This window comes from Phyllostomus hastatus, unplaced genomic scaffold (assembly GCF_019186645.2).
Source record: "Phyllostomus hastatus isolate PE091 unplaced genomic scaffold, TTU_PhHast_1.1 phas_scaffold_39, whole genome shotgun sequence".
NCBI lineage: Eukaryota > Metazoa > Chordata > Mammalia > Chiroptera > Phyllostomidae > Phyllostomus > Phyllostomus hastatus.
Window position 1 is genome coordinate 10,430,063 of NW_025334028.1, and position 24,840 is coordinate 10,454,902.

The window sequence follows — 24,840 nt, forward strand, 5'->3', positions numbered from 1 at the left end:
TTACTTATCTAGCCCCTCTCCCACATAGTGGTTCTGAAGTTGTCCCTGATGGGCTTACCTTTGAGTTTATTGTGCTCAGAATCAGCAGGAAAGAGGGAATCTGGAAAGAGCTTGGGGAAGGTGAGTCCTGCATACTTAGGCCGATTCTCCACATAGTTTCTTACTGTGGGCTGCAATTTCTTCATGAATTCTGGACATGGTGTTCCTAGTTGCTCAATTACTTTGTTCCACTGGTCAATATCTGAGAATTGGATAGTTAAGGGCAAACAGAAGTACAGGCTCCTAGCTCTGGCCCTCCACTAGTTGGGAGGCTAACTGCTGCTCAGGTCCTGGCCACTCATTGACATGAATGGAATTTTAATAAGCAATAAAAGACAAATGTAAAATCAGAATTGTAAGGCAATGAATCTTCTTAAAATTTTAATTCACTTTTGGCACATATACACTATTGGAGAACTAGCATTACTTAACAAAATAGGATATTGTGAGATAGTCTTTGGGTTGTGAAGGTGAAAATGTTTCAATAACACAAGAAATATTTCTTATATTAAGATAAACTTCTATATAACCATGTGATTCAAAGAGGAAAAATATAATGACACGTAATATTTTTATCATACAATCACGTCAATCATTTATTTTCTAAAAATGACAAATACACAAATATTTTAAATAAGATTCATTTATATTTTTCTTAATTCTTCTTAAGATTTTTGTTGTTTCTTTCTCTACCAAATAAGAAATTTCATCATCTGTTAGTGTTTTCTACTCATGTGTATTTCTTATGGGATCAATATAATATTTGATAATAAGAAAATTTATTAATTCTTCACCAAAGACTTAAAATTTTTCTATTTATCACTGTAGTCACAGTTTATACCTACTTTCTTAGTAGTACCCTGCATCCCTGAGTATTAAGAAGATATGAGAGTAAAAATTAAATGATCAATTTAAAACAACAGATTTCCATCCAAGTGCATGTATTTCAAAAGTACATTAAGTGTGCAGAATTCTATAGAAAAATATTAACTCTATGAATATTAATAGCTCTCCAAATGGGAGCTAGCCCTTCAACAGATATACCCACTGATTGAGATTCTCTTTTTCATTCATCATTAACATTTGTAATATCAAAGCCTTGTGAATGATAAATACCTCCAATGAAAACTCTGAAGAACCAACGGGAAGAACCTGATTTCAAAGAAATCCTTTGCCATGTGTCAATGAATGATAAAAGCCTTAGATATTCTTTTTAAATCCAATACCACAGGCAGTATTCTCCCTTATATTATTTATTCTTCTACAACTCTATTCCTTTAGTAATGTTAATTAATTGATTTCTGCTAATGTAATTTGCAACAGTTCAGGGAACTTACCATAATATTACTTGAGGTTTGTAAACTCCTTACCTCTAGCTATTCAATACAGCTGGACTAAAAAAGATCAGTAGTCCTGATAAAAGACAAAATTAACTATATTTAACAATAATAAATATATAATGCAAACAAAGTAGATAGGACATTAAACACAGATAAAAATCAAGCTAATTTGCAAATCCTCTTCTACCTCCTTTATATTCTGGCTGAATAAAACTTAAATTACTACATATTCTTTTAGTTACCGGGATAAAAAAAAAGAGAGTATGATTGTGCAGTATCAGGAAGAGAAGTGAAAGTGGAAAAAAACTGAAGAATATTCATGAGAATATAACAATAAGTCAGAATGCTTAAAAAGTAAGGAATCTAAAAAATTTAAAAAAGATTAAAGTTAAAAGTTACTCTTACACAAAACTGATGTTACTACTATGGATAAAGTTAAGCTTTAACTGTTTAAAGAAATTTAAATAGAAAATATTACTACATTAAATAAATATCACGTGCTCACACTGAAAATTATGAAAAGAAGTCTACTCTCTAATGCACTTAGGTTATCATGTCCTACTAGTCATCGTTTAATCACTGGTTTGACTCCCTTAGAATCTTACAGGTTATTTCAAACTAAAAAGAGGGGCAAAGAGTTGTCATATTTTCTGTAAAGGTATCATTTAAAAGTTAGAAAGATACTCCTAACAAACTATAAAATTCTAATTATATTTAGCTAGAGGTACAGAGTTATTCAGTAAAGAAAATTAATTGCTTTTAAAGCAGTGATCCCAAAACAATTCCAGGTTATTTTTGGAGTAAAGTTTAAGAACAGTCAAATACTGTGGAATATGTTCAATAAGAACAGTTAAAATATTTCTTTTTATAAGTTATAGTTAAAGCTTACAGAAATACTCAGTGAACATTCCTACCTTAGGTTGCCTTTTAAATAAAACACAATTGTGGTCTTTGATGCAATAGTTTACAAAAAGTAGGGAGGCACAACTCTTTATTACTGTCAATGAAATAGTTGAGTGTTAACACTTCAACTATGTGGTATAATCATCTTTAAAAGTTCATGCCTGTATTTTAACCAATCCATTTCAAGTTCTTTCTTCCCATAAACAAGAAGTTATATTTAAGTATTAAGCACTTCTTTCCCAGATGTTCATAGGATCAGAAAGTGGACAACTATGTCTAACTATAGACATACTTAGTTAACCACATGGTTTTCCTTTATAATCATAACTACCCAAATAGAAGCCAAGACTGGAAGTCACATCTCCTGACTCTAAATCCAATGCTGGTTCCAAGGATTCCAGTAAGGAAAGGAGCAAGTTTGAAATTGTTGTAGTAGAAATTGCTTCTACTAATTTGGACATGAAATAGATGGCATGTTTGTCACAAGCAATTCTTTAAAGACTGTCTCTGAAAATTCCACCTTGGTGTATCACGTCCACTTCACATAAAACAATTAACTTTATTAATATTTTAAATAGAAAATGACATGACACATGTTTTTAAAAATTAATCATATTTCCAAAATAATTATATTTTAAAAATATATAAAATAATAACTATATTTTATGTGTACATGTTAATATTAATATGGTAACTATTTTTAAACCAGAGTTATTTTTGTAAAAGGATTTTTTGCCTTAGAACTCTCATAAGTTATCATTTTTATACTAAATACATATGGATCTGACTATTTACAAAATCCAGCTGGTGCACTTATCAAAAAAGCAATAAATGTGTTTTATATTTTTGACTTACTATTTTAGTGAGAAATCATCACCCTCAACATATTTATCAAAGGCATTTAATAAACATTAAAATTTAAAGTTATCATTTTATAGGAATTATTTGAGTCAATTTCTTCACCTAATTCTAAATGCACTACATAAAATAATCATATTACAAAAAGTTTGATTTTATAGAATATGATAACAAGATAAGATAAGGTATATGTACTGAGTATTAACTGTATTCAATAAATAGTATTGCAATAGATGAATAAAACAAAATTAACATGGATTATAAAAATGAATTATTTAAAATCTTAAGATTGAAAATTTTTTGTTAATTTTACCAGTTAGAGAAGAATTTATATTTCATGGATGCCTTTCAACTTAACTTCCTTGGTTGGGAACTTTCTAAAATGTATCACAAATTGCCTTGAACATAACATGAAAAATACCTTATCTTTTTCTGGCTATATTAGATTATAATTATGAACATAATTTGTACAATGTACATTCAAGCTTTCAGAAGCTACAAAGTAGATTCAAAAAGAGTGTTTAATGGCCTCATTCTACTATGCCCTTTGAAAAACTATCTTCTTATGTTTTCTTCTATAGTTGATTACTTTTGTTATTATGAATATGGTTTCCAACATTAACACTTTCATAAATTCAGACCTGCTTTCTCCTCAAGCCTTATAGTCAATATTTTGTGAAAAATTTTCTGAGACTTATTTATAACTTAAAGAATATCAGTGTTTATGTCCAAATTCTTAACTATGTTTTTAAAGATTATTTTGCCAAATAGCTTCAGGAAAGGTTATTTTATCTGTCAAGCCATCCAGCTGCCTAGACACTGCATTGAGTGTTATTGCGTGGCTTTATGTCAGTCCTGCTGGAAAACTACTGCAATCAATTAGTGATTTCTGTATTGAATATGCAATAAAGAAGTAGAGGGATGCATGCCATGTGTTAGGCATCATGATATATCAAGTTCCCCAACTGCAATACTTGTAACATAGGAAAATTACAATACAGATCCTTCTCCTTTCCCCATTGATTTATATAATTCTGTTCATAGGTTTGATAAAATATTATTTAAACAAAGAAACAAACAAAACACCAACCCTAGCCGGTGTGACTCAATTCACTGAGCACCAGTCTACAAACTGAAAAGTCCCTGGTTTGATCCCTGGTTGGGGTGCATGCCTGGATTGCAGACCAGGTCCCCAATAGGGGGTGTGTGAGAAGCAATCAATGGATGTATCTCTCATATATTACTGCTTCTCTCCCTCTGTCTCTCTCCCTCCCTTCTTCTGTCTCTAAAAGTAAATAAATAAAATCTTTTTTAAAAAGCAAACAACAACAAAAACAATAGTAACTATAATCCAGATGGCCTCAGGACTCTATTTTGAGAAATACTAATGTAGAATATACTAAGTCTCTTGTCAATTACTATACCAGATTTAAGAAAAAAGTACTGCCTTGGCCAATGTGGCTCAGTTGGTTGAAGCAGTTCCCTGGCAGGACATATGCCTACGTTGTGGCTCAGTCCCCAATTGGGGCACCTACAAGAGGCAACCGGTGGATGTTTCTCCCTGGCATTGATGTTTGTCTCCCTCTTCCCCTCTCTTCCCCTCTCTCTAAAATCCATAAGCATGTCCTTGAGTAAGGATTAAAAAAATAAAGTACTAACATATTTCAGTTTTATGATGCAAATTGCTATAGCTTGAAGTTCACCAACAGTTGATTCCACACCTATTTTCTATGAAAAATATAGGAGTTTCACCAAAAAGAAGTACTTCAAGAAAAGAAAATTCCTAACATGAATCCCATTTCTCCATATAAATTTCCTAAAAGACCATGGGGATATATTTCATGGCAAACACATGCTCTCAGCAGAAAAGGAAAGATTCCACCATCAAAATTTAGGAAAGGATTGAAATTATATGTTGCTATTACCTGTGGGGTTCTATTCACAGAAAATACAAAAGCTACTCAATATAAAGCTCAAAATATCTGACAATATATTTCTGCAATTATTTCATATTTCCCTATGATAAAGTTTGCTCTTAAAAGAATTCTTACTGGTGAGGAGAATTTTAAAGATCAGAAAAGAAATGTATATACATATGACAGAGTTCTGGAACCAGATTTTCATGGTTATGTTTTAAATTGTTTTGTTCCTTTAAAAATATTTTTACTTTTTTTTTAAATTTGAAAATATTCTTTTACTTTCATGAGGCCCCTCAAATTCTGGTAATATGATATATGAACAAATGATTTAATATATAATTGTAACTAGCATTTATTTTCATTATAAATGGCCATAGGAAGAGAAAATATTATAAGCCAGAACACATCCAAAACTCAAAGCTGACAATATGAATAAAAGGCTATTTGTTCACTGGTAACAGATTGCTAGTGGGATACTGTAGGACACAAAATATCCAAAAGCTGGCATTTGAGGTATAACATGCATGGATCTTAGTACAGTCTGTCTTACACCTATTTATTACTATAATATACATTTACTTAAAAAGTAAAAAAATGGGAAAACATTTCACATATAAGCAAATTGAGTATCTGTCACTGAGTATGGTTGAATTTTCATTAAGCTATTAAAGGTTAATCTTTGGACCCTCTCATTTGCATAGGCCCTTGTAAGACTCAGTACCTAATTTTGTATAATATTATTTTTGTACAATATTAATTATATAAAATTTTATATGATATTATTTATTTTGTACATAACACTCTTCTCAAATTATATGATATCTTCACCCTACAAAGGCTGGATCTGTCTCCATCTGCATTTTCAAACTGGGAAGCAATATTTGACATCTGTGTTTTATAGCTTTTAAAATTGGTAAATAAAATGATTTTAAACAAAAGAGCTAATACAAATAGCTCTAACACTAACAGAAATAGAGAATTCTATTTAAGGGAGTATAGTGACACTACTTTGATCCGTGAGGCTGTGTCGGGAAGATTATATCTATTTCTGGCTATAACACTCTATAAAAGGGAGAGTAAGAAGTTTAATCACACAATCAAGTTTATGCCATTTTGACAAGCATACCTGAAAACCATTTTATGTTTAAACTTAAAAGAAAGCAGGAGACAATATATGCCCCCCATTCTAGCATTTTGATCTCTCTTACCCATCAGCCTTTATCACCTCCTAATATACTGTGCCTTAAATTGTAAACTTCATGATATCAAATGTTTCATGACATGATTTTCATGATGACAGTTTTTTTTTTATTGATATATCTCTGGAGACAAAAAGTATCCAGCACACAGTGGGTGCTCAAAAAATATCTGTTGAATAAATGAATGTCTACTCTATGCCCAATCAGTCTTTTAAGGAAAATAATATAAAAAAATAGGGGAGAAAAATATTTAAAGAAACAAAAGCTAAAAAATTCTGGGAATTGGGAATATATTGGAATTTGGGAAATACAGTGAATCTCAGTGGAGATAAATAAAAAGAAACCCACACCTAGTCATGTGGTAGAGAAACAGCAAAAAACCAAAGACCAAAAAAAGAATTGTAAATGAAAGTCAGAGAAAAGGAAAAAGCTATTTCCAAAGATGACTATTAAATTCACCAGCAGTATTAGAAACATTAAGTCAGTGGAATAATATCTTTAAACTGCTGAAAGAAAATAACTGTCAATGTCAAATTCTGTATCCAACTAAACTACCCTTAAAGTAACAGAATCCAATAAAAAAATAGAATTTTATTATGAAAGACTCCCTGCAAAAGTCTTCTAAAATATGTACTTTAGGAAGAAAGAAAATAATCTCAGAATAAAGGATCAAATTGCAAGAAGTAGTAGTAAGCCAAAAACAAATGATAATCAAAAGGATGAATCTAAAGAAACTCTGCCTATACACAATAAAATTATAATATTGTCAATTTATGAGGCTAAAGAATAAGAACAAAATATTAGTGTATGCTAAGATCCTTGTATGCTCAAGCAAAGGATTTTAAAATGTCTTAATTAAAATAGCACTTCTCTACAAATTGAACTTTAGATTCAAAACAATTCCAATATAAATACCAATAAAAATCTTTTTATAGAAGTTAACCAGCCAATTTTAACATTTTTATTGAAGAGTAGTAAGTCATTAATAGCTAAGATACTTCTAAAAAAGACAAAAAAAAGGAGGAGGCTTAACCCTACCTGATATAAGCCTATAGCATACATTTATATTAATTAAGGAAGGGTAGTAGTGTCATAGATATAGCTAAAGAGAACAGAATATAACAGCCCTCTTCCTACTGTGTGTAAACTTATGACAGGGACTGCATTATAGATCAATGAAGAAAGAATATACTGGTCAGTAGATGGAAGTAGAAAAAAATGGAATCCCTCTTTCACACCATGCATACAAATTAACTACAATTGGACTAAAGGCTTAAACTTAAAACATTCACAGTAAATTTACAAGACAATATAAAGACATCAAAGAATTCTTAAATGAGATACAAAAAAAAAACATGAAGCACAAAATAACAGATTGCCAAATTTCAAAAAATCTGTGTAAAATAAAATGGGAAAATAATCTAAATATAGGGGAGAAGATATTTGCAACACATAAAACTGCCAAAGATTAGGTGACCAATTATATAAAGTACTTCTAATAATCAATAAAATAATGCAATAGAAAAAATATTTTTAAAAACCCACTTTAACTAAGCCATATATTGTTTAAGGATGACTATGTATGTGGTAAAAATATAAGGAAAGTCAAAGAGATTGGAAAAGTGTGTGTGGGGGCCAGCAGAGACTTCTGTGGGGAGAAGAGAGAATATGGTTGATGAGGCACACACAAAATGATTCAGAGGTATTTAATGGTGACATTCTATTTTTTGACCTGAGTAATAGTACATATGTTCATTTTATTGATCCTATTCAAAATTTATATATTTAATATTAATTTGCTTATATAAAATATTCTGTAATTTGAAAAGTAAAAATGTCTGCTATGATGAAATTCATTAGGAGAGATCCCAAAAGAAAATTATCTCAATAGCTGATTTCTGATCCTCCTGTAGAGAATTAAAAACATACTTGAGTTGAACAAAATTCAATTAATATGTACTAAAAATACATCTACTAATAAAGTAGCATATAAATATATAAAATTTGTAAACTTATTTTTAGCTATATAAATTTCTCAATTCTGAAAGTAATATACTGAATTTTTAAGGTATAAATGATAAAGGGTATAAGAACTTATTAATATTTTAAGTTTTGCTGTTACATTATTTATTAAGAAGACTTGCATTGTTCCTATTGCAAGAACTTTTGGAAATCATTTATTTTGAGAATGTCTTCATATAAATGAAGATGTGTTAATTAAAAATAATATGACTCCTTATGATGTATTATACAGGTATATAGTATGAATACTATGTATCTCCAGCTCCATTGTAAAGGCTCTACTTAATAAACTCAAATATAATTTTAATGCCTCTTCAGATAAGTCATTTATAATTCTAGGAAGTTTTTAAAAATAAATAATGTCTTGCATTTTAATAGGTTGATTTTATGGTATTCAGTTTTGTAAACTGCATGAAAAAGACTGATTTAAACTTTAAACAATATGTTTGAAATCATTAAACGTCTACATCCTATCCTCCAAGAAGACACTTCAGAAAATAATTACCATGTGCTTGGGAAATTTACAAATGTATCCCAATATGAGAGCTCCAGAAATAACTCAATATCGAATATCAAGGTCAGGCATTGAAAGGGCATCTAATATGAGACTTGAACATTAACAGCAGCCTAAAGTTTTACTTGTAAGGGATTTTGATATCCAAGTTAAGAAGTGATACCCAAGCAACTTCTGCCAACAAATGGATTCTAAGAAAAGTTAATTGGTATTTAATAACTCAGTTGTAAAAATCAATCAGATTTTCCTTAATAGAAAATATAAGTAATGAAAATCAATCATTTTCATTTACAGGGACAATGTTCATTTCAGTCATTAATTATTCAACCACAATGAACTTCTGAAAAAGCTTAGTACAAAGTTAATGGATTGAGTTGATCTTTATCAAATGTCTAAAATTAGCCAAAATGTAAGTACTATTTCATACTTATTTCCAAAGTCCAAACTCAAGTTCATAATTTTTTGAATATCAAAGAAATTAGTTTTTTATCAAATAACATACTTCTGAATAGTATTAACATTAATAGAAATATAAATTTATAGATGTTATTTAATAAGATGTGTATGTAGAAGACAACTGCAATAAACAGAAAAAATTTAAATAAATTTGTGTTATATAAAAGATTTTAAAAAGTTTTTGGTAAGAATGGAAGTCAAAACAATAAAGTTTTATTTTTTACTAAATAAAACAGTTTAAGTTCTTTCATTCAACAAAAATTAAATGAGTGCTAATTCAGTCATTTCCTAAATTGGTCTTTAATACAGAGAATGTGTGTGTGAAACTGTATCTATAACCATATATGTAATATATTAACCCTCAAAGTAAGTGGCTAATTACAATGTGGTTAGGATATACTATATTAGTAATTAATTATATTTACTTTAATTATATATTAAACCCCATTGTTACTGCTTCAATTTTAGTTTTGAATTACAATCATTTAAGCAGAAATTTTATCTTCAGTATGGTGAGATCATATTATGTTTATAAATTACTACGTGTAGGAGGATACTTAACTAACTTAAAGAAATAAGTTGTTACACACTCATACTATGCACACAGTATCTGTATCTACTTAACACTGAAGAGCCTCTGGAATTTTTGCTTGCTAACTATTTGCTTCCTAAGAGAGGGTCTCTTTTACTTATTCAAGTAATATAAATTTATTTCTTCAGGTATTTTATGTAAACACTATTAATGAGGTTTTAATTATCACATTTGTTAATTATAAGAAGAAAATAATAGCAGGATTAGAGCAATCATTCCTATAAATGAAGTAAATGAGAAAGAGAACTTTAGAAGAGTTTGATAGATTTAAAAATAAAATTCATATGCATGCTCCCTGAATATATAGCTAAATAAATATATTGTATTTGTGGGTGAATATATATCTAATTAAATTTTGTATTCCAAGTGACTATTTCTTATGATATGAAAGCTAAATCCTGTCTTAAAACTAAAATATTTATCATTTTTTATCTACCTATTAATGGAACTTAATTTTGAAATATCTACAACAAAAACAATAGAGAAGTGTACATCACTGTTATTAATCCTTATGACTCAAGGCAGGTCTTTTGACAACATGCTGAATGTTTCATATTTGGCACTGTATTATCCATGTAGGATTTTACTAGAGACACAGTTATTCTACCATGATGCTAGCTGTGAATATTTGACATTGAAGTCTCATAGAAACCCCCTGAGGGCAGCAAATGTATACCATCAGCAGTACTGCATTTGAAAGGAAAGGAAATTGATTGAGAGGAACACCTGTAGAGTCCACTGGCTGCTGAGAAGGATACGATCAGTGCCAGGAAACAGCACTGCACCTTTTATCATTTCTCCCATGATGCACCCTACTGACCACATGTCAACTGAAAACAAAAATGACATGAAGATAAACAAGAAGACAGGAATAGAAGAGTAAATAAATGAAAACACTTCACTACCCATGCCATAGAGTAATGGCCTGACCTTTTGCTGGATGGATGAAAGGCCAGTTTTATGATCATTCATTAGTCTTTAAAACAGTAAAAAGGGGAGACAACAAGAACATCAGGGCCTTTTCTTCCATGAAACTAAAGTAACAACACCATGCAATGTTACCTAATATATGATAATGTTACTTTGCAATTATAATTCAATGATTAATTTAGTTTCTGATTTAAAATGTCTAATTTGCATTCATCTACTAGAATCCTACTGATTTGTATTATAAATTACTCTAGATTGTGTTAATGTAGGAAACATGCAAATCAGTTAATTTTTTATTCTTTTGTATATGATATTTGGAAAAAAGAAAAGAAAAGCTGCCAGCAACCTCAAGGGAAAGAGTTTCTTTTACAAAACACATTTACTCTTATTTATAAATATGAATAAATTTGAGGAAGTAATATGCCAGCTCAAACATGACTGTTTTGGAAACTGGCTCAATTTCATTGACTGCTATCAAAGGAGCAATCTCTAAACAGGAAGCCTTGCCTTATTCTTAGGAACAGTGTTGCTTCATAAGGGTAAGAAATGCTGGCTTTTAAAAAGGGATGGCTCAACATGAAATAAACAGAGAGCCCATACTTTTTCTGAAACTGTGCATCAAAAGAAACCTAAAGTTTAAGGTGAAATTATCATGTCTTTCTGCTATTGCCAGTTATCATCCAGAACTTAAAACCATGAAGCTAGGGCACAGGGTACACAGGGAGGAACAGAATGGGGAAAGGGGAAGCAAGGAAAGTGAAATCTCTGTTTAACTCTAGCTGGTTACTCACTTGTTCTTTTGAAAAGTCAGAAAGAGAAACAGGTCATTTTTATGGGGGGAAATAACCTAGAAGAATAAGGATGTTGAGTGGGGAGCACATAAGACATTAACAGCACACTATAATTTTGCTCCATTTACTCCTCACATTATGTCTGGTAATTTGGCAGTGACCTTAAAGAATTCCTCAGGAGATTCTTTCCAGGGTAAAAATCTCACTCCAGTTAAACTTGAAAATTTTCATAGTTTGACTTAACTCCTAAACAGAGTGATCACTGCAAAGGAATTGTTACAGCTTTGAAGGTGATAAGCATACACAGAGAAGCAAATTTGTTTTGCTTCCATTTTAGGAAAGCAAGTGACATGCAAAGTTATCAGGGAAAGATAGAGCAAACAGTTGTGCACCCTTTTATTATTAACACGTTTGTAATTCTAGATAATATCATTCTCACAAGAGGCTGGTATTGTGAGATTTTTTTTTATTAAAAATTAAAGGGAAAAAAAAGAGCTCTGAAAATATATTTGTTTTTGAATTGCAAGTATTCTTATACTGTCCAAAGTGACTAGTCTGACTAAATTGCTATTGACAATGTTATTTATTTTTTTATAGATACTGGGGAAGTGATAGACAAAAAATGTAGAGAGAGAAAAACTCAGTAAGCAGGGTTTTCTCTTGAGTGCATCTATTCAAACATTTGGGAAAAGGTTATAAAGGTTGTTTCTGCCACAAACCCATCTTAGAAAACATCTTAGAAAACATCTATTCTAGTCTTTTAATGCAAAACCTCTCTTCTTTGATATCTCTGACAAATAGTCATTTTTTTCTCTGCTACAGAACCAATTCCATTGCTTTCCAAATGTGTAACCTTGGCCAAACTACTTCACCTCTCTTTATTTCAGGTCCATACTCTAAAATGCAAATGATAAATAGTATGTGACATGTAGAATTTATAAAAGACTTGGAAGAATTATGCCTGATAAAGATCTTTTCAATTGCCTGGTACATAGTAAGTCTTCATTTAATCTTAATTATGTATCATTGTGAATTAAATATGTATTGGAATTACATATTGAAATTATGTGAAAGGTTTATTTATTTTATATTTATATAATATGTTATATCTTATATTTATTTCTAATTAAAAACTCTTTCCAGTGAGGGAAACTCACCACTCACTGGGTGATCCTTCTCACAACTGAAACCACTTAGGAAGGCACTCCACGTACTGAATCACAATTGATTCTGTAGAATTGCTCTCCACTATCTAAACAGAAATTGCCCTGTTCCCTTACCCAAATAATAATTTTAAAATATTTGAATATACTCTGTGATCCCTGAGCACACTTCCTAAAACAGGCAACATTTTATCTTTCAGCTAACACCCCTTGACTTTTCACTTTTCCTCCCATATGCCTCTAACAACAACAACAACTGGCCTAAAAGGAATCAGCCACTATTTTGCTTCAGTCTCAACTGGTTCTAGACAGTTCTTGGTTTAATAACTGGTATAGATAACTGTGTAGGTCCCAGTTCTCCTTTGTGTGGCTCTGCTGGATACAGATATTCCAAAGTAAAAGCAGACCATTTTTAAACATTTAACTTCATGCCAGAACCCAACATAGACTTAATAAATCATAAAGTTTTTGCATAAAAATTAAGCAAAGATATAAACTCCATATCTGAACTACTGATGAATCCATTATCTTTATTTTCATGTATCTTTTCTAGGTGATAATAGTCTGGAAACTTTTGCAATTTCCATTTAAGTTTATTCACTATTCACCATTCCTACAGACTACCCCAGTTTATGGCACCTAAGTGCTAAGCCTTGTGCCTGCCCAGCAATGACACATTCCATCATTAACAATAATAAAAGTAGAATATATGCATATGAATCAATATATTTTTTATAAACTCAAGACAGGATTATTTTTCAAGATAAAGTCATTGCACCGAATTTTATGCTTATGAAGGTGGCTGGGTTACTTTACAAAATTGTCATGATATTCCAGTGAATACTGACTGTGTGAAAGGTTTAGGAGAAATTAGCAAATTCAAACATTGTTGGAAACTGGATTTTGATGTTTTCTAGGACAGTCCAATACAGTATTTGAGTCCCCATAAAAGTTTTGTATACTAATGCTACCCAGATAAAATTCTGGTTGCTTTTATGATTCTGATTCTTATTACATTTCCCCTCTCCTCATCAGTATTCCTATAGGAAGACAGCAGATTAATTTGCAACTTCTACACTCAGAAGCTAAGTCACTTTTTAAAAAATGAATGTTAAGGAAGCTTTGGTGCTACAAAATATAGTTATCAATTTTCTAAGTAAGAAAAATATTGCCCTGGCTGGCGTAGCTCAGTGGATTGAGTGCGGGCTGTGAACCAAAGCATCACAGGTTCAATTCCCAGTCAGGGCACATGCCTGGGTTGCAGGCCACAGCCCCCAGCAACCGCACATTGATGTTTCTCTCTCTCTCTTTCCCCTTCCCTTCCCTCTCTAAAAATAAATAAATAAAATCTTTAAAAATCTTAAAAAATGAAAAATATTAAGTGTCACATCACTTGTGAGGCATTATATTATACTAAACTACCTTTTACCTGCTTTTAACAAAGAGACAGAAATAATATAATGCATGACCTGACAGCTTAAATCTAAATAAAGAAAGCAATATATTGCTCCTTCTATACTCTGTGTAATAGCTTGGATTGTTATTCATAATGAAATATTTTTTGGACTAAGCTTTGTTCCAGAAACCTGACAAATGTTTCAGTGGCTCTCATAACATGAACTTTAAACCACATTGCTTTTCTCCTATGTGATTATATCTTCATTTGTCATAGAATTTAGACAATGTGCTTAGATACATTTTCTTTTTTGGATACCTCAAAGTACAACAGCAAAGGTTAATTTTTTTTAAACTAGAACACTATTTCTTTGAAACACTTATGTTTCAAAAGTTAAAAATTTAATTAGATATTTAACAAAAGCACATTGTTCTAAACTTCAATGGAAAATGGAATTATAAAAGATTACTAATATAAACAAATAAACTTAGAAAATACAGATATTGCACATGAATCTAAGTGAGAAAAATAAGCAATATCTGTGGACATGATGCTAAATATTACAGGATGGAATATTCAATGGCAGGAAATCAAAGGAAAATTTTCTCCTTGAATCTACATACTCACCTTGCTTCTCTTTCTTTATATGTTCTAAGAGATCATATTATTAACTTTAACCTTTATTTAAAAGATTTTATATTTTTATTTGCTTTTTATAAAACAGAAAAGTCCACTAAACATTGTAATAAGGGAGAAAACTTTTAGGTTTATATTATATTATAAATAAATTATACACTAATGAATTTACAAAATATTTTACTGTAAAACATTTTAATTTTTTTACTGCACCAAAATTTTTTAAATTGTCATGTTTGAAAATCCATATAATTCTGCAGTGTGTATAAGTAAGCATTTACAAAAATCTTAAGGTTGAAAAAGTATTTTTCTTTAAACTTCTTATGTTCTGATCAACAAACAGTACATGCTAGATCTGAATGTCTCACATTATCACCAAATTAAATACAAGCTCTCTTCAAATCCATGTGTCCTCACTTCATTCTGCACATCAACTCACAGAAGTGCTTCAGGAAACGGCAAACAACTTTTTATTCTTTCCTTTTCCTGTTGTCTAAATCACAGATAATTTGGTTTCTCATCATTTGAGATAATATTTTTTGTTACAAGCAACCTTGTTGCTTCCATTTTTCCTACTTTTAATAGTTTATCTAATTCAATTAGAAGTTTATTTGGATTAGATCTCCCCAAAACCAACTCGATAATACAGAAATTGGAGTTTCTTATCTTGGAAAATATTTCTAGGTATGTGTATGTTTGTAAACAATCAATGTTTCATATGTATCAAATGACAATCATCACAGCAATCCTGTATTATAAGCAAAAAAGGTATTTTATAAAGTAAATTACATGTAGGAGATAAGTCACATGACTAAAGTGAATAGGACCAGAAGCCAGTGTTTAGGGAACTATTCCCACATAAGCTCAAGACATTTGATGGCTGAAGACAAGAGGCCCATAGTAGGTGTCACCATTCATGTTTCTTCTAAGGGCCAAATAGACCAAGGACAATTTAAATGCAATATCACAGTAATGACTAAGAATTTTTTTTTATTGTTTGTAGTTTTACTCACTCAGTGTTTGATTTCACTTTTAAAAATGACTCAGTACTCTGTCTATAGATCTATAGATGGAAAGAAAGGAGGCAAGATGGCGGAGGAGTGAATGGAAGCCACTCTAACCTCCTCTCACGACCAATCTGGAATTACAACTACATTGTGGAGAAATCACCTGGAACAAACAACTGTACAATAATGAGAAAGAAGTCTTATAAGCTCGAACAGACAGAAGAATCAGCTTCAGCACAACCTGGCAGCACCTGCACAACATCATAGAAGACATGGTGGGTGGGATGACCTTCAGTCAACCAGCTGGAGGGAAGCACCCACCAAAGAACAACACAACAACAATCAAAACCCAATTACATCCAGAGAGCAAACATGAATGGCATAAAGGACATCCCAAGAACATTAAGTTCAGGAGATCCAGGGGACTACACCACTTAATCTCACAGGTCTCCTACCTTATAAGTTCACACCACAAACTCAGAGAGTCAAAATAGACCTAAATTGAAGAAGCAGAGGCAAACAAGAAGAATTTCACAAATAATGGGAACACAAAGAAACAACCCCCTAGTTGAAAGGTAAGGAGGAATCCTCAGAAAGGATGCTAAATGAAATAGAGGCAAGTCAACTATCAGATAGTGAGTTCAAAACAATGGTTATAAGGAAGCTCAATGAGCTCACTGAGAATTACCAAAAACTACAGGGAAACTACAAGGAACTTACTGAAAACTATATCAACATGAAAAAGGACACAGAAACTATCAATGAGAGCCAAGCAGAAATGAAGAATGCAACTTCTGAACTGAAGAACACAATAGAAGGAATCAAAAACAGGCTAGATGAAGCAGAGGATTGAATCACTGATCAGGAGAACAAAGTAGGAAAAAACACCCAGAAAGAGACAGAAAAGGAAAAGAGACTCAGAAAGAATGAAAAGGAGTTAAGGGAAATCCAGAACAACGTGAAATGTAATAATATTCGAAAATAGGGATACCAGAAGGAGAAGAAGAAGAGCAAGGGATAGAAAACCTGTCTGAAACAGTAATGATGGAAAACTCTAATTTGATGAGAAAAAGTTCACAAATCCAGAAAGCACAGAGGGTCCCAATAAAGAGGAACACAAAGAGGCCCACTACAAGACACATCATAACTAAAATGGCAAAATTCAAAGACAAAGAGAGAATCTTAAAGGCAGCAAGGGAAAAACAGGAAGTAACATATAAGGAAGCCCCAATAAGAGTAGGAGCTAACTTCTCAATGGAAACACACCAAGCCAGAAGGGAATGGCAAGAATATTCCAAGTGATGAAAGGCAAAGGCCTGAACCCAAGATAGTAGTACGAACTACTGTACCCAGCAAGGTTCTCAATTAAAATGGAAGGTGAAATAAGAAGCTTCCCAGGCAAAAGAAGGCTGAAAGAACACACTTCCACCAAACCAACACTGCAAGATATGCTAAAGGTACTGCTTTAAGAAGAAGAAAAAGAGTGAGAGAGAAGAACACAGGTACAAAGGGGATAAAATAGCAATGAATAACTACCTATCAATAATAACATTAAATATAAATGGATTAAATGCTCCAATCAAAAGATATAGGGTAGTTGAATAGATAAGAAAACATGACACACACATATGCTGCCTATAGGAGACACACCTCAGAACAAAAGACCTACACAGACTGAAAGTGAAAGGATGGGAAAAAATATGCCAAGCAAATGGACAGAGAAAAGAGAGCTGGAGTACCAATACTTACATCAGACTAAAGAGACTTCAAAACAAAGACCATGGAAAAACACACAGAACACATCATGATACTCAATAGAAAAGTCCAGTGGGAGGGGGTGGGAAGGGGTAAATGGAGACAACTGTACTTGAACAATAATAAAAAAAATTTAATTAAAATGAAGAAAGAAAGAAAAGAAAAGAAAAGAAAAGAAAAGAAAAAAAGAAAAGAAAAGAAAAGAAAATAACAAAAACTATTTTGTAGGAGACTGTTCTGTGAGGTGTGGGCCCAACTCCCACTTGGAGATGCACAGTACCCACACCCATGGATAGGGTCTTCCATGGGGAATCAGGCCTGCAATGTGCCTAGGCCGCTTTGAGTCTTGTTCTTGATTAAAAACTCCCTCACCCTGAATTGAGGACATTTACTGCAAAGTAACTTCCTAAGATCTACACTAAACCTTCCAAGGATGATTGTAACCAGTTCAGCCACTTTTGCTTTTTCATTTGCAAATATCCCTCTTCTGTGATGTGATTAGCAGCATGGGCTCCTTTGTTTTCTGTAAAAGATAACCACCTAAAGCGAACCTGTGCATATTAAGTGCTAACCATAATGTAATGTGCTGAGAAACCAAATAAAGGCTAGTCATAGCAAGGGCCAAGGCTTTTGCTCCCCTTGAGAGAAAAGCCATGTTGTCCCTTTTCCTCCAGCAGACTTGGTAGTCTGTGTGAATGTCTCATTTCATCCATAATGATGCAGACACTGCAGGCTGGTGTCTGCATCACTACTTGCCATAAAACAAGAAGACATAAACATTATAAACATATATGCACCCAACATAGGAGAACCCAAATATATAAGGAAAATCTTGGAGGACTTCAAGAAAGATATAGACAGTAACACACTTTTACTGGGGAATTTCAACACCCTACTGTCAAAAATGGATAGATCTTTCAAACAATATATCAACAAATATATTGTGGCATTGAACAATATCCTAGGTCAAATGGAATTAACTGATATATATATAGAGCCTTTCATCCCAAGGAAGCAAAATAGACATTCTTTTCAAATGCACATGGAACATTTTCAAAGATAGACCACATGATAGACCACATGATAGGACACAAAACAAGCCTCAAAAAATTCAAGAAAATTTAAATCACATCAAGCATGTTCTTGGACCACAAGGGCCTGAAACTAGAAACCAACCTCAAGGAAAACACTAAAAAACACTCAACTTCATGGAGATTAAATAGTATGCTATTAAATAATGAATGAGTTAATAATGAGATCAAGAAAGAAACCGAAAAGTTTCTGGAAACAAACAAAAATGAACTCACAACAGTCCAAAACTTACGGGACAAAGCAAAGGCAGCCCTTAGAGGGAAGTTCATAGCAATACAAGCCTACCTAAAAAAGACAGAAACATTTCAAATAAACAACCTAACCCTACATCTATAAGAACTGGAGAAACAACAACAAAGACAGCCCAGAGTAACTAGAAGGGAGGAAATAAGCAAGATCAGAGCAGAATTAAATGACATAGAGAATAAAAGAACAATTCAAATGATTAATAAATCCAGAAGCTGGTTCTTTGGTAAGATAAATGAAATCAACAAGCCTTTTAACAGACTCATCAAGAAAAACAGGAGAGAGGACCCAAATAAACACAATCAGAGATGGAAGAGGAGAGATTACAACTGATACCACAAAAATACAAAGGATTATAAAAAATTACTGTGGACAGCTATATGCCAAGAAATTTGAAAACTTAAGTGAAATAGACAAATTTCTAGAAAACTATAATCTTTCAATACTGAATGAAGAAGAAACAGAAAGCCTGAACAGACTGATAACAGCTTCTGAAATTAAAGCAGTAATCAGAAAACTCCCAGCACAAAAAAGCCCTAGACAGAACGGTTTCACAGGAGAATTTTACAAAACATTTAAGGAAAAGCTAAACCCTATTTTTTACAGACTATTCAAAAAATCCAAGAAAACAGAAAACTCCCAAACTCTTTTTATGAGGCCAACATCATCCTAATACCAAAGCCAGGTAAAGACACCAGAAAGAAAGAAAACTACAGGCCAATATCGCTGATGAACATAGACGCTAAAATCTTCAACAAAATATTGGCAAGCCACATCCAGCAATACATTAAAAAGATCATACACCATGAACAAATGGGATTCATCCCACGGATGCAAGGGTTGTACAATATTCACAAATCAATAAACAAAATACAAAAGGAAACACAAGGAACACATAAACAAAAGGAAAGGAAAAAATCACCTGATCATATCAATAGATGCAGAAAAAGCATTTGATAAGGTACAGCACCCATTTATGATAAAAACACTCAGCAACATGGGTTAGAGGGAGCATACCTCATCATAATAAAGGCCATATATGAGAAATCTACAGGCAACGTCATACTCAATGGGCAGAAACCAAAAGCTTTCCCACTAAGATCAGGAACAACGATGTCTGCCTTCACCACTTCTATTCAACATAGTATTTTCAGTCCTAGCCAAAGAGATCAGACAAGAAAAAAAAATAAAAGGCATCCAAATTGGAAAGGAAGAAGCAAAATTTCATTGTTTGCACATGACATGATAGTGTACATAAAAAAAATCTTTAGACTCCACCAAACAATTACTTGACCTAGTAAGTAAATTTGGCAAAATAGCAAGATACAAAGTCAATATTCAGACACTGAAATAGTTTTTGTACACCAACAAAGAAATATCAGATACAGAAATCAGGAAAAAAAATCCCATTTGCTATAGGAACAAGAAAAATAATGTACTTAGGAATGAATTTAACCAAGGAGGTAAAAGACCTGTACTCACAAAACTATACTACACTGAAGAAAGAAATTAAGGAAGACACAAATAAATGGAAGCATATACCATGTTCATGAACTGGAAGAATTAACATCATCAAAATGTCCATACTACCCAAAGCAATTTACAGATTCAATGCAATCCTTTTTAAAATATCTATGATATATTTCACAGATATATAACAAACATTTCTATAAACAAAAATTTATATGGAACCATAAATGACCTTGATAGCCTTAGCAACTTTGAGAAAGAATAGCAAAGTAGGAGGGATCACATACCTGATACCAAACTGTATTACAAGTCCACTGCAATCAAAAGTCTGATACTGGCATAAGAACAGACACATATAACAATGGAACAGAATAGAGTGTCTAGAAATAAACCCAAGTCTCTATGGTCAATTAATATTAGACAAAGGGGGCAGAAACATAAAATGGAGCCAAAATAGCCTCTTCAACAACTGGTGTTGGGAGGTCTGGAAACTACATGCAAAAAAAAAAAAAAGAAAAGAAACTCAACCACCAACTTACACCCTATACAAAAATAAACTCAAAATGGATGAAAGACTTAAATATAAGTCATAAAACCATAAAAGTCCTAGAGGAGAACATAGGGAGGAAAATTTCATATATTCCAAACAGCAATGTTTTCACCAAGATGTCTCCTAGAGCAAAGGACATTCAGGAAAGAATAAACAAATGGGACTTCATCAAAATAAAAAACTTCTGCACAGCTAAAGAAAATAGCAAAATGAAAAGGGAACCAACTGTCTGGGAGAATATATTTGCAAATGATTCCTTGGACTAGGTTTTGATCTCCAAAAGATATAAAGAACTCACATGACTCCACTCCAGGAAGACAAACAACCCAAATAAAAACTGGGCAAAGGACCAGAACAGACACTTCTCCAAGAGGACATACAGAGGACCCAGAGATATATGAAAGGATTCTCAACATCACTAGTCATCAGAGGGATGCAAATTAAAACCACAATGAGAAATGACTTGACACTGGTTAGAATGGCCATCATAAATAAATCAATAACAAGTGCTGGTGAGGTTGTGGAGAAAAGGGGACCCTAGTACACTGTTGGTGGGAATGCAGACTAGTGCAGCCACTGTGGAAAACAGTATGGAATCTCCTCAGAAAGCTAAAAATGGAACTGCCTTTTGACCTAGCAATGCCACTGCTGGGATTATACTGTAAGAATCCTGAAACAGAAATTCAAAAGAATCTATGTACCCTAATGTTCATAGCAGCACAACTTACAATAGCCAAGTGTTGGAAGCAACCCCAGTGCCCATCAGTAAATGAGTGGATCAAAAAATTATAGTACATTTACTATACTACAAAGCAGAAAGAAAGAAGGAGCTCCTACCCTTTGAGACTGCATGGATGGAAATGTAGAACATTGTGCTAAGTAAAATAAGCCAAGTGATAAAAGACAAATATCATATGACCTCACCTATAAGTGGAACCTAATAAAAAAAAAAAACAAGCAAGCAAAATATAATCAAAGACACTGAACAAATTAAGAACAAACTGACAGTAACCAGAGGGGAGGGAGGAGGGGATAATGGGAGGAAAAGGCGGAAGGGTGATCAAGGAACATGTATAAAGGACACATGGACAAAGCCAAAGTGGGTAAGATGAAGAGCGGAAGGTGCAGATGGCTAGTGTGGGGGTTTGGGGGAGGAATGGAAACAACTGGACTTGAACAACAATGAAAAAAAAGGAAAATTTATATAGATATCCAGTTGTTCCTGCAGCATTTCTTGAAAAGACTACCATTACTATATTATATTGTCTTTGTTACTTTGTCAAAGACTATATTTACATATGTTTATTTCTGTGCTCCCTATTCTGTTTTATTGATCTATTTGTCTAGTCTTACCTCAGTACCACACTGTCTTGATTATTGTGGCTTTTTAGTAGTTATCGAGGTCAGGTAGTGTCTATCCTCCAACTCTGTTTATTTTCTTCAATATGATGTTGGCTATTCTTGATCTTTCCCTCTCCATATAAACTTTAAAGTCTGTTTGTCAGTATGTATAACATAATTTGTTGAGACTTTGATTAATATTGTATTGAATCTATAAATCAAGGTGAAATGAATGGACATCTTTGTAATATTGAATCTGTCTGTCCATAAAAATGAAAGAGGTCTGCATATATTATTGTTTTTTGATATTGTTCATCAAAGTTTTATAGTTTTACTCATATAGATTATGTACATATTTCATTTTATGTTGTGCTAATGTAAATGGTATTGTGTTTTTAATGTTAAATTCCTCTTATTTATTGTTGGTATATAGAAAAAAAAGAAGTATAGATGGAAAGGAAAAAATAATATGCTTTTAAACCTTTCTATATGCCTATTTCCAGGAGACAGGGAACTTCTAGGGCCCTAGGGGAGCTTTGTGCATGATAAGACTGAATTCTTCCTCTTCAAAGCATGAAGTGGTCGAGGTCCAGCTTCTCAACCTCTTGCCTTTTGTTCCACCCCAGAAGTTGGTTCTCCATGTCTTCTCTCATGTCTGCCTCCTTGCTGTATGGATCTCCTTTTTTGACCTTTAAGCCTTCTCCTGCCCTCTAGTGCAGGAATCTCCAACCATTACTTATCTGTGGCCTGTTAGGAACTAGGCCACATAGCAGGAAGTGAGTGGCGGCTGAATGAGCAAACCACAGCCTCTCCCCATTGCTCACATTACTGCCTGAGCTTTGCCTCCTGTCAAATCAATGGTAGCATTAGATTCTTATAGGAGCACGAATCCTACTGTGAATATGTCAGGGATTTGTGTTGTGTGATCCTTATGAGAATCTACTGCCTGATGATCTGAGGTGGTGCTGAGATGGTGATACTAGCACTGGGAAGCAGCTGTAAATGCAGATTATCATTAGCAGAGAGGTTTGACTGCACAGAGACCATAATAAATCAATTGCTTGCACACTCATATCAAAACCTTATTAGTGAGGGTCAAGTAACAATTAAGCTGCATCTGGTGACAGGCATTATAGTGGCAAGTCAGTTGATGTACTTCAATTGTATAGCCACATCTGGTGGCAGGCTTTAAGTCAGAATCTGACACTTACTTTAGTCTGTGCATATCTTGCCCATTATTTTATTTACCATTTCCATCCATGCCTCTTTCCCACACTGTACACTTGTCTCAATCACAGTTTTGGTATGCCCACATTCTAACCTTAGCCAAAATGAGTAAAATACAAATGTCACTGGACAGCTTCTTTGAAAAGAGAGAAAGACCCAATGATAAAACAGCAGAAGACTCTAAGATTGCCAACAAAAAGATTGATGCATTTTAAAGATAATACCAAGAGTCCTACTTAAGTTATGGGTTTATTGCAACAGGAGATTCACATTCTCCAAGCTCACTCTGTATATTTGGCTACCAGCTATTCAACAAAACCATGAAACCTTCAAAACTGCTTCACTACATGGAGACCAAGCACACTGCATTTAAAGACAAGCCTTTAGAACTTTTCAAAATAAAAAAAGTGAACAATAAGAACAGAAGTAGTTATTGAAGGCCACCACTTACTTCATCATCAAATGCATCTGCACGGCAAGCATCATTCTAAGTGGCTAAATGCATTGTTAAAGCTAAGAAGCCCTTTACTGTTGGTGAAGAGTTGATCCTGCCTGCTGCTAAGAACATTTGTTGTGAACTTTTAGGAGATGCTGCACTTCAAAAGGTGGTATGTGTTCCTGTTTGGGCTAGCACCATAACTAGCGATAAAAGAGCAGAAGACATTTAGGCACAATTGTTAGAGAGGACTAATGAGCCACTGTGGTACACAATCCAGGTTGATGAGTCTACTGATATTGACAACAAGGCAAGAATGCTGGTTTTATGCGATGTATTTTTCAGGAGGATGTGCATGAGAATATGCTATGTGCACTTTTGTTGCCAACCAACACCACAGCTGCAGAACTAATCAAGTCTTTGAACAATTTCATATCAGGAAAACTGAATTGGTCATTTTGTGTCAGTTCATACATGGATGGAGCAGCTGCCATGACTGGATGGCTTTCTGGTTTCACTACTCCAGGCAAAGAGGCCACTTCTGAATGTGACTGTACACATTGTGTCACCCATAGAGAAATGCTGGCTAGCCAAAAAATGTTACCTGAACTTAACAATGTTTTGCAGGGTGTGATTAAAATTATCAACCACATTAAAGTACATGCTCTCAACTCACATCTGTTCATGCAGCTCTGTGAGGAGATGGATGCAGAGCACACACGTCTTCTCTTATGCACAGAAGTAAGATGGCTTTCTAAAGGGAGATCACTGGACAGTTTTTGAGTTACGAGAGCCACTCCAGAGGTTTCACTTAGAAAATATCACCACTGGCAGCACACTTTAGTGACACAGAATGGATCGTAAAACTTGCTTATTTGTGTGACATATTCAACCTGCTCAGTGAACTCAATCTGTCACTTCAGGGGAAAACAACAGCCGTGTTCAAGTTGGCAGATAT

At 33.1% G+C, this 24,840-nt stretch overlaps 1 protein-coding gene across 5 annotated transcripts in view; it reads right to left on the reverse strand.

The window, feature by feature from the left end:
- MAPK10 (mitogen-activated protein kinase 10) overlaps positions 1-24,840 on the reverse strand; it is a 331,553-nt gene that overhangs the window by 55,468 nt on the left and 251,245 nt on the right. For 4 of the 5 annotated variants that reach the window (XM_045820356.1, XM_045820358.1, XM_045820357.1 and 1 more), the window contains one exon: positions 59-241. In XM_045820356.1, the coding sequence (XP_045676312.1) occupies positions 59-241 (183 nt within the window). Of the gene's footprint in view, positions 1-58; positions 242-10,600; positions 10,673-24,840 lie in introns of all 5 variants that reach the window. The other variant, XM_045820360.1, reaches the window with a different exon arrangement.